This window comes from Dendrobium catenatum, unplaced genomic scaffold, assembly GCF_001605985.2.
Source record: "Dendrobium catenatum unplaced genomic scaffold, ASM160598v2 original_scaffold_260962, whole genome shotgun sequence".
NCBI classification, from domain to species: domain Eukaryota; kingdom Viridiplantae; phylum Streptophyta; class Magnoliopsida; order Asparagales; family Orchidaceae; genus Dendrobium; species Dendrobium catenatum.
Window position 1 is genome coordinate 86,422 of NW_021579361.1, and position 9,729 is coordinate 96,150.

Genomic DNA, 9,729 nt, shown 5'->3' on the forward strand with positions numbered 1-9,729 from the left:
TAAATAATTCTAAAGATAGATTGGCAAAATTTTCTGAAATTGTTCAGCAATTACAGTTACCACAAGAAAGCTTAATATGAATTGTCCAACCTGTTGGAACTCTACATAAAGCATGCATATTGTGGCACTCAAACTAAGAAAAACTTTCTTGTCTTACATGGAAATAGAATTTGCCTATCATAGTTGTCCGACAGCATAGGAGTGGGATAATATAGGAAAGGTGTGTGATGCTTTGGGAATTTTTAATGAGGCAACAAATATCATCTCAAGAATGAAATACCCCACCTAAAACTTATTTATTTCACAGATTTGTACAATTAAAAAAGTATTAGATGATGGGACATGTATTTTAGATATTTTCATTAAAGAAATGACTAGTAAGATGAAGTTTAAATTAGACAAGTATAGGGGTGAGTGTAATCTGCTAATAGTCTTTGGTGCTATCATGGATCCAAGAAAAAAGTTTGTGGTCATAGAGTACGCATTTCCAATGATCTACGAGGGGGATGAAACCATGCAAAATTATATCTCGTACGTTCGCAGCTTATTGTTTGTGCTATAGAAAGAATACGCATCTTTTGAAGAGGAAGTAATTGATATAAATTGCACATTTATAGCAGGAAGAGCAAGTGTTGTTGGTTCAAGTAATAGTTGTAGAAGTACCCAAGAATGTGTTGGCAATAAGCACAGTGGTTCGCAAGATATTGCAGCTTATGTTTCACGGAAAACAAACAACAAGCTCGTCAAATCTGATTTAGATAAATATCTTGAAGATGGTTTGAAAATTTGTCCTCCATGGCACCCCTTCAATGTTATAGCACGGTGGAAAAGCAATTAGATGAAACACCGAATCTTATCAAAAATGGATGTTGATATCCTCAATATTCCAATTAGCACAGTAGCTTCTGAATCTACATTTAGTGCAGGAGAGAGGGTTGTTGACACCTACAATTCCAAGTTGGGAATTGAGACGATTCAAACTCTCATATGCAGCCTAAATTGTGTTTGTTCACACTACAATCTCAAAGGAAAGATAAAGGTAACAATTTGCTATAGATTTTATTTTTAAAGTTTCTCATTCGATAATACTAATGCTAACATTAGATGTAATTTTTTGTAGTAAGAAGAGGATGATGAAGAGATGGAGATAACACTAACTTTAAGTTAGAAGAATCTTGAAAGGTAGCACATCCTCCTACACATTGTCTTGAAAATCAGTTGGAAGAATACTTGTGACTTTTTGTTTTTGTTTTTTTTCATTTGCAGATTGACTATTTAAAAGTGCTTGAGCATGCGCAAAGTGAAAAAGATAATGGAGATTTTTTTATCATTTGTAGATTGGCTATATGAGATTTTTTTGTAAACTTTATTATTACTTTGTACACTTTGGTACAATGTTCTTGCTGAGAGAACTTTGTTCATGTTTGTATCCAGAACTTACTCTTTAGGCTGCCCTTATTTTGCATTAGAACTACCCAATCTACTTTAATTATGTTGCTTATTCTATCTCCATTTGAAAGGAATAGAGAAAATAAACTATGTAGGTGTGATGATCTTTTTTTTATACAGATTAATGGCATGTTTATAGCAGCATGTAATTAAAAAAATTGACATTATTACAGTCAATGGTTCTATTGCTCTTGATATCATAATATTTGTTTAGTTATCTTTGAAAAATATTTTATTATAATTTGAATTATGATTATATTGCTGAACCTGTCTAGTAGAGCTAATTTTGCAACTGCAAATGTATAAATATTTATCATTTTGCTTGGAAAAATTAATGTTTCAAACTAGTAATCTGTATGTGAAACATGCAAAAAAATGCACTCCGTGTCGAGCTAATGAGCCTATAAACGAGACGACCTTGAGGAGAAAATTAAAATTTCGAGTCGAGTTCGAGCTCGAGTACCAAGCTCGACTTGAGCTTGAGCTCGAGTTAAAGACACTTAAATAGAAGCCGAGCCGAGCTCAATTGTAAATATCAGTTCAGCCGGTTTATCGAACTAGCCTCTACTTAATGAATAGGTGTCACGAGAGGGGGGATCGCGGCCCAGGCAGACCACAAGCAAAGCCGCCAGTGTGCGGGAGCCTTCCTCGGAATGCTCCGTTCAAGCGTAACAAGTAATGACTCCTCGTGAGTCATAACTTCTAATCACTCATTCCTTTTGGAGCAAATCGCATGAGAAATGTCAGTCGAGAGAAACGATTAAGAGGAAGAAGGAAGAAAGTAAGTTTCCAAATTCATTTCTATTGGCATTTTTTCTTCTGTGATTTAATCCTAAGAAAATATGAGTTATTTTAAAGGGAGATAGAAGAAGTAAATGAAAAAGGAAGTGAAGAAAATTATAGGGTAAGCAAATCAGTGGATTTTCATTTCTATCAACAGAAGAAGTGAATTTAATTTTTCTTTTACATTCACTTATTAATACTTTATTTTCTCTAACTGACGCCATAATAATGATGAACAAATAGGAAGGAGAAATCTGGTGGTGAGCGTCTTGATTTAAAGAGAAAGAGAAGAAGACAGATTGAGGTAATTATAAGTGCATGAGATTTTCAATAGATGCTGTAATTATATTAGTGAATAACTTAATGTTATCGCTAGCAAATGATTAATGTAAAATAAAGGAATTTTTGGAACAGTGGAGAATTGGTTAACCTAATATATGAAGGTGACAACTGAAACTAATAATAGATCTCAAAAAGGAGATTGGAGGTAAGAATTTATTTAAATAAATATTTATATGAGAATAAGGAAAGTTAAAAGAAGGTAATAGTTATATGTTTGTATGTGATTTAGATTGTAGAAAGGAAGAATGTCTCAAGAGTCTAAGGTTTGAAAGGAGTTGAAGCCAAATTATTCAAAGTAGATAAATGATGTTATTTTTATAGATGTTTCATGGTTCAATTTTATTAATACAATCCTGGTTATTTACATCAATTACAAATATTTGAAGGTTATAGATATTTCATGACTCTGTTTTATTCATACAATCTCCTTATTATTTACATCAGTTACAAATGTTTGAAAGTTATTACATCCATAAAATTTCATAATAAAAGTTAATCATTAAAGTGAAAGGTAATACTTGTATATACATATGTAATATATGAAATATGTGGAAAATAGTTATTTACATGGAAAAGAAAAAGAAAGAAAATTTTTTGAAATATATATAAATATATTTCTAAAGTTATATAAAAGAAATCATATGAGTGAAATAAAACAAAAGTAAATATAAAAAAAGGAAAAGATATATGCATACAAATTATAGGAGTTCACTCCCGTATAATACTGGTTGGGAAAGCAACGTACCCATGCACATTAAATGGAAATGGTTGTACCTTTATTGGTATATTTAGACAGCACTCCTATACTAATGAAAATGGAAATGGATTAAAAGTCAAATTTATTAAAGAAATTTTATAATGAAAATGGATAAATGAGAAGGAATATGAAATAATTTCTATGAAATTATAAAAACCTATAATATATAAAAGATGATGCATATGTTAATTATGTCAGAAAATTGAAGAAAAATGAATGTTTACATTATATGACTATTTTATATGACTAATTGTTGTATATTTAATGATGATTATTCATTGAGTTTACTTTGCAAACTCATTCAATTAAACTAACATTTTCAAATAAGTCTCCAGAGAAATAAAAATGACTGAAAGGGAAGAGTATATCTATAGAAGATAATGCACAAATGAAAACATATAATTTATGATTGAGGTAAATATTATATTAAAAAATGGTATCAATAGTTTTATGAAAATTTTGTAATAGTAGCTCTTCAATTGTATTAAGAAGTTGAATGTTAAATTATTTATGAAATTGAATGAAATGTTACACCCGTTCGACTTTTCGTTCCCGCCTGGTTAATTCGAGTATTTGGGCTGTGTCGTGACATCGAGCTCGACTCGACTTGTTTGCACCCCTAGGGTACATGCATATTTTTTTCTCATTGTCTCATGTTAAGAGTCAAGTTCTCATTTAAATCTAATAAAGGTCATTTCTAGTATTATCTAACCAAGTCTTTGTAGGTCAACTTCTACATTTATTAACCTAAGCCAAATTTAATAAATCTACTCTTCTAACTGGGTCATCAGAAGGCCGACGTTTTATGTGACCAAACCATCTAAAGCGACTCTATCTACCATTGGAATCAGTCCCTAGCCCATGTATACAAAGAGTTACTAGTTGAAAGAAATCCTATCTCAAATGCATGTACTCTAGCTGCTCTTAGGTGAAACAAATCCAATAGCAAATCTAAAACTTATCATCATTTTTCATTAGCCTTATCCTAACTATTTAATGGCAGCATTAAGAACAATCATTTTCCATTCATTCTTATCGGGAATTGTTTGAGGTGTTAAACCAATTCTGCACAAAGAATTTAAACAACTTATATCCATATAATATTAGGTATATCATTTTCCTTCTTAATCCTCTATCATTAATTATATCCTTCCAAATATAAAAAAGGAATGAGATAATATTTTCATAGGGCATAAATATATGCAGAGTAAATAAAATGATGATATCAACATACCTGTGCAGACAAGCAAGATTGATGGTAGGTAGATGGGCAATTATCACAACATATCAGTTCACCTCCATCAGCACAAATACCACAAGTATCATCATTTTGATCAACCTCCACAATATTCACAACTTTCAAACGCCCTTTCCTCAATTTGTATTCAGCAGACCATGCCTGAAGCTGACAGAGTGTGTATGACTTACCAGATTTCAGGTAAAGATTAAAAGGAGGTATTTCTTCACTCAAACCTGCGTGAACCTTAAAACCTGAAACAGAAAAAATTTTGGTGCAGCATTTACAAAGAATTCCATCCCTTGTAACCCAGCCATCCTTGATCACCACATGATTCTTTGGATTGCGAAATTGCACAACATCTTTTAGAGACACAACACCCATGTCAATCAACCAGCCTAATACTGTTCTCGTTCCCATAACAAATTGTTTCCCATCCGTGGAAAGCTTCCCACCACTCCCAACAGCCCTAGGTAGTAAACTGCAACCCCGCTTTTGAGTTTTCATCCTTCTCAACGCTTCTGGTTGAGGAAATTCAGGTTTTGAAGGAAACTTCTTACAATAGACACTAAAATCTTTCTTCTTTATTATAGCTGCAATCAAGAGATCATCGTCATTGACATGGAATCCACGTAATCTCTTTAGCCCACTTCCCTTTCGATCATCTGACTTACAAGCCTTGTTAGCTTTATGGCTCTCTTCAGAGCCTGGACAAAGACCATCAGTGGTGGAGTAAACTTCCTCTCTGCTGTCCTTAACAAAGGATGTTTTAGAAATGTTTCCATTGCATGATGTGACAAAAGATTCCTTCGAATTAGAGCACTTGTGCTGGATCTCATTGAAATTAGATTGCCATTTATATGACGATATCACTGCAGAATGGTCATCAGAACTCGTCACATTAGTATTATGTTCAATTTTCATTAGCTTGTGAAGTCTAATACCATCTTGACTTTCATTTAAGCCAGAAAGAGTAATTGCAGTTTTTTCCTCTACAGGCATGAGTGGAATTTCATTCCTGTCCTCGCTAAATTTTCTAGCTGCTTTATTTTCAAATATCAGAGCCTTCTTATTATCTATATTTAGAGTGGAATTAGCTTCTTGAATTTTAGATGTATGTGAGCTTTCATCTTCAGAGGTGCTTAGCACATTACCAGTTTGCCTTTTCAGACACTGAGATGGCTCCAAGCATTCAGAAATCAACACGCCAGAAGCTTCATAGCATGGAAGATCTGGAAGATCACTGTTACTTTCATCTGAGCTGTGAGCACTGGGCTCTCTGTGTTTTGTTTTTGATCTTGGTTTGCTCTTCCTTCCAGGAAATTCAGCTTCTTTAATCTCAGATATCTTCTTAGACTTCTTGTGTGCCTTTTTAAGCAAACCATTATGAATCTTTTCAGAAGATGTTTCTTTTGATGAGAAAGCATCTGCTCTTTCTAAATTTAAAGGTATTTCAGTAGAACTACATAGGGAAAACCCATGAACAAACTTCTCTCTCAAGGAGAATCCATCAGTATCATCACATGATCGACTTTCTTGTTGATAAACGGATGATTTATGTGGACTGTTAGTCGGTTGTTGCTGTAATTCATTCCCAGCAAGCATTTTATTGGCGCAGCAACAAAGATCCTCGCTTTCTAAATCAGAACTAACAGGACTATCACACCCAAAATTGATTGGAGAGTCTGTAGGATTTAGATCAAGTGAATAGTTTTCAGTTAACTTGCACTTGCTAGATAAACTTTTTGATTTCCTTTTCCGGTTTTCATTCATATTTACATCACAAATATCTTCGCTGCAGTCAGGAATGTAAGTTGCACTTTTGACAGCTCGCAGTAATTTCCCCATTCGCAAAATACTTATTTTTCTATTAATGAACACAACTGCTAAGAAAGGATCAAGAAGCTGCCATCGTCTTATAAGGGAAAGTTTGCTTACCTGCTGCCGAGTTTTCATATCAATGTATGCAAGTACATCCTTCAAATCACTCCAAAATTCATTAACATCAGACCATTCTCTTCCATGATCATCCTTCTCTGATTCTGAAGCAGTGTAGAGAAGCCTCTCACCACATGTTTTCCAAGCACTAGAAAGAGAAGAACGAGCAAGCCCTTCATCAGGTTTTCTGAAAAAGAATGCCGGTTTAATTCTCTCCCTGCGTACACGTGATTCAATTATCCACCCTGCATCAGTAAGAAGGCTATGTGCATATGACTCAAGTCGATCTGGCATTTCCCTATTTGTTACTTTCTTGGAAAACCCACCAGATTGGTGTCTCCTTAAGGTTTCAAGTGCAATTTGGTCCATGCTTGTGGCAAATCCACTTTTGTCATTAACTTCAATAGTGGATCTACCCTTAACAAGACCAGAAGCAATGCTCTCTTGAGAAACTGGGGAAGTCACAAAATTAGCTTCCAAAATAACCTTGTTGTCTCCCAATTGTTGGACTGAAGTTTTGTAATTCAAACTTGCACAATTGACATTATTAGAAGCAAAATCCACACTGCTCAGCTGATTAACAGAACAATAGCTGGATAAGATGCCATGGGCAAAAGATTCAACGATGCGGAATGAGAATGGCTGATAACCATGAAAATCTGGCTTTTCCAGCTCATGATTCTTTTGGGAATAACTAAAGCAATGTTTTATAATCTCTTCATCCAAAACACCAACGGGCAGCGAACTGTTCTTCCTTGAATTCAATCCAGAGCTTCTGAGCATAAACCCTGATCTAATTTTATCTTTATACTCAAATATTTTTGCAAGCTCTAGTGCTTCACTTGATGAACCTTTCATGAAAGAGTTGCTTGAAATGTTTGAATTTTCCAGGTTAAAATTAACGTGCACCTTTCTGCAGCAGCCAGGAGCACCATCTTTATGAGTATCTGAAGCCCTTGAAACAGCACAACTATTACTTTCATCCGGAAGACTTCGTCCATAAAAAATATCAGCAAATATCTGGCATTCTTCCTTTGATCCATCAAGCCTAAAGGGGGACAAACTCTCAATCTCTTCACCAAATAATATTATCATGGTCTCCTCTTCCTTCGAACCCTTGCCAAGTGTCTGAACGTCTCTCACCATTTTGCTGAAGACTCTTAACGCAACTCGTTATCACTGCATCCCCGAGCTACGGAGTTGCAAGCATTGATAAGTATTATGAAATGGACCCCAACTTTTAATAGAGAAACCATAGGCTTATGTCAACGATTAAACACACAAGGAGCCAACCAAGGAGTTAAAAAAGGAGATTAAATACTTTGACCAGAGAAGGAGAGGCCAGTAGATAGAAACAGAGTAGACCTAAGCTTGAGGATGATCAATAGAAACTAAAAAAAAAAAGTAGAACCTGCACGCATGCAAACAAGCACAAGCCTATTCAGACCAAACTTTCAATAATTAACAGAGAAAGCAATACGATGTGAAAATAAAAATCACTAAAGCAACAAGTTATACCAGCTCCTCAGCACAAGCAGAAGAAAACAACTCAGAGTACCGAGCAAGAAATCTCTGGTCCTCACCCAACCTTTCCACTGAGGAGGAAGCACCGAAAATTCCCAGCCTGTAGGTCGCAATCAAACCCCATAGATCACCCATAAAGACAAAATGTACATCTAGGTTCCCAAATCCGGAGCATCAAAAACGACAGCAGCGGTACCAATAGATCTCCGATCTAAAATCTGAAAAATTATCATAGGAGAAGGTTCAGATAATCAACCTAACACCAACATTAACTGTCGATATAAGAACGCCTGCATCAAGATGACCCAAACCCCAAAAAAAAAAATCAAACTAAGACAACCCGAAGCAGCACAATCCAAATACAAACCAATCGTCGAAAAAGAATGAGAGGACTAGCAAAAAAATGTAAAGGAAAGGAGAGGATTCATGGGAACTCATCTAGATGAAGAAAAGAATCAGAATTAATGCTCCTCGTTGCGGTAATCAGCTTCTCTCTTCTTCCAGCTGCATCCATTCAAAGAAAGAGATTGCGGATTAGGTGGATCGCTTAGAGAGAGAGTGAGAGATAACGCCGCCTTCTGCGAATAGCGGATCTCCGTGAGCCGAGCAGGTTTCAAGCGTGACCAAACGAAACACTTTCCTCCATTGGTTCACATGAGAGGGTATTATTTTTATTCACTGAGCTCTGCGCCTGTGAATTAACGAAGCGTAACGGAGGGGGTGGTCTCACTTTAGATGATATGTAAGGATTGGTGACAACAATGATTAATTTATTTGTGAAATTTTTATTTTTTTATTTTATTTTATTTTTTTGAAAAATTAATGCATAGCAAAATTGTATTAACTTTAAAATGAACTTACAACGAGTTGAAGAAAAAAATAAAGAAAAAATTACATAAAAAAGAGATCAAAAACTGACCGAAAAGACTATAGATAATCAAAAGAGAGACCTATAAAAATGATGAAAACAAACGCTCAGTATGCGCAAAAACTATTCGACATCATACATATCTGATTAAAGAAGCTCTGCTGGTTGTCAGAGTGACAATCTAGAGAAAAAGATGCAAATAAATTCATATTAAGAGAGAATTTTAAATTTAAAAAGAACATTTTATTCATAATAGTTAAATGTTAGGGTTAGTTAATATGTTAAATATTTCATTTTTTATATTAAAACAAGTCCTTTTAAACATTCTATTAGACACTAGGTGATCTCATCAAATGCACATAGTTCGATACTCCAATTACCTCAATCTATATTGTGTCGGCATATACCTTTTATATTATATTTTTTTTAATTCTTTTAGGTATAATATTTCATGTAGCCGTCTTAATCCTATATAGAAAGGGCGGAGAAATATTTTGAACTTTATGTTATTTGGATTATTCATAAATATATTAGAGCTTCTTATTTACTCGGTTCTCAAGCTCCAGCCCACTAAAACCCATTAGTAGGATTAGGTAAAACCCACAAACAAATTTGTTTCCAACATTCCTAGTCAGTATGAATTGATGTTAGTGATCGGACGATAGACATTTTGTGAAAAGCAGCAAAACTAGGAGCTATCGGTAAACATGGAAACCAAAACATCACTACTCGCTATGATTTGATGGAGATGGAAGAGAGAATCATAAAGATGATTCAAAACTCATTGGGGTGAGTTGACGCAAACACCTTAGAGGGGAGTATCCTAAAAAG

The 9,729-nt window shown here is 34.5% G+C and overlaps 1 protein-coding gene across 1 annotated transcript; it reads right to left on the reverse strand.

The window, feature by feature from the left end:
* Positions 1-800: 800 nt before the first annotated feature.
* LOC110096120 (increased DNA methylation 1) lies at positions 801-8,248 on the reverse strand. The gene is made up of 3 exons (XM_028692723.1): positions 8,025-8,248; positions 4,566-7,917; positions 801-945 (listed from the first exon to the last, which is right to left on the reverse strand). Exons 2-3 carry the CDS (start codon positions 7,650-7,652, stop codon positions 835-837), a joined length of 3,198 nt encoding a protein of 1,065 aa, XP_028548556.1. The 5' UTR covers positions 7,653-7,917; positions 8,025-8,248; the 3' UTR covers positions 801-834.
* Positions 8,249-9,729: the final 1,481 nt, after the last annotated feature.

Bases quoted from the DNA above. Each gene is read 5' to 3' on its own strand.
- LOC110096120 (XM_028692723.1), bottom strand. From the start codon at position 7,652: ATGGTGAGAGACGTTCAGACACTTGGCAAGGGTTCGAAGGAAGAGGAG. The intron at 946-4,565 runs GTATGTTGATAT...TTGGAATTGTAG, and splicing joins AATCTTGCTTGTCTGCACAG to GTGTCAACAACCCTCTCTCC.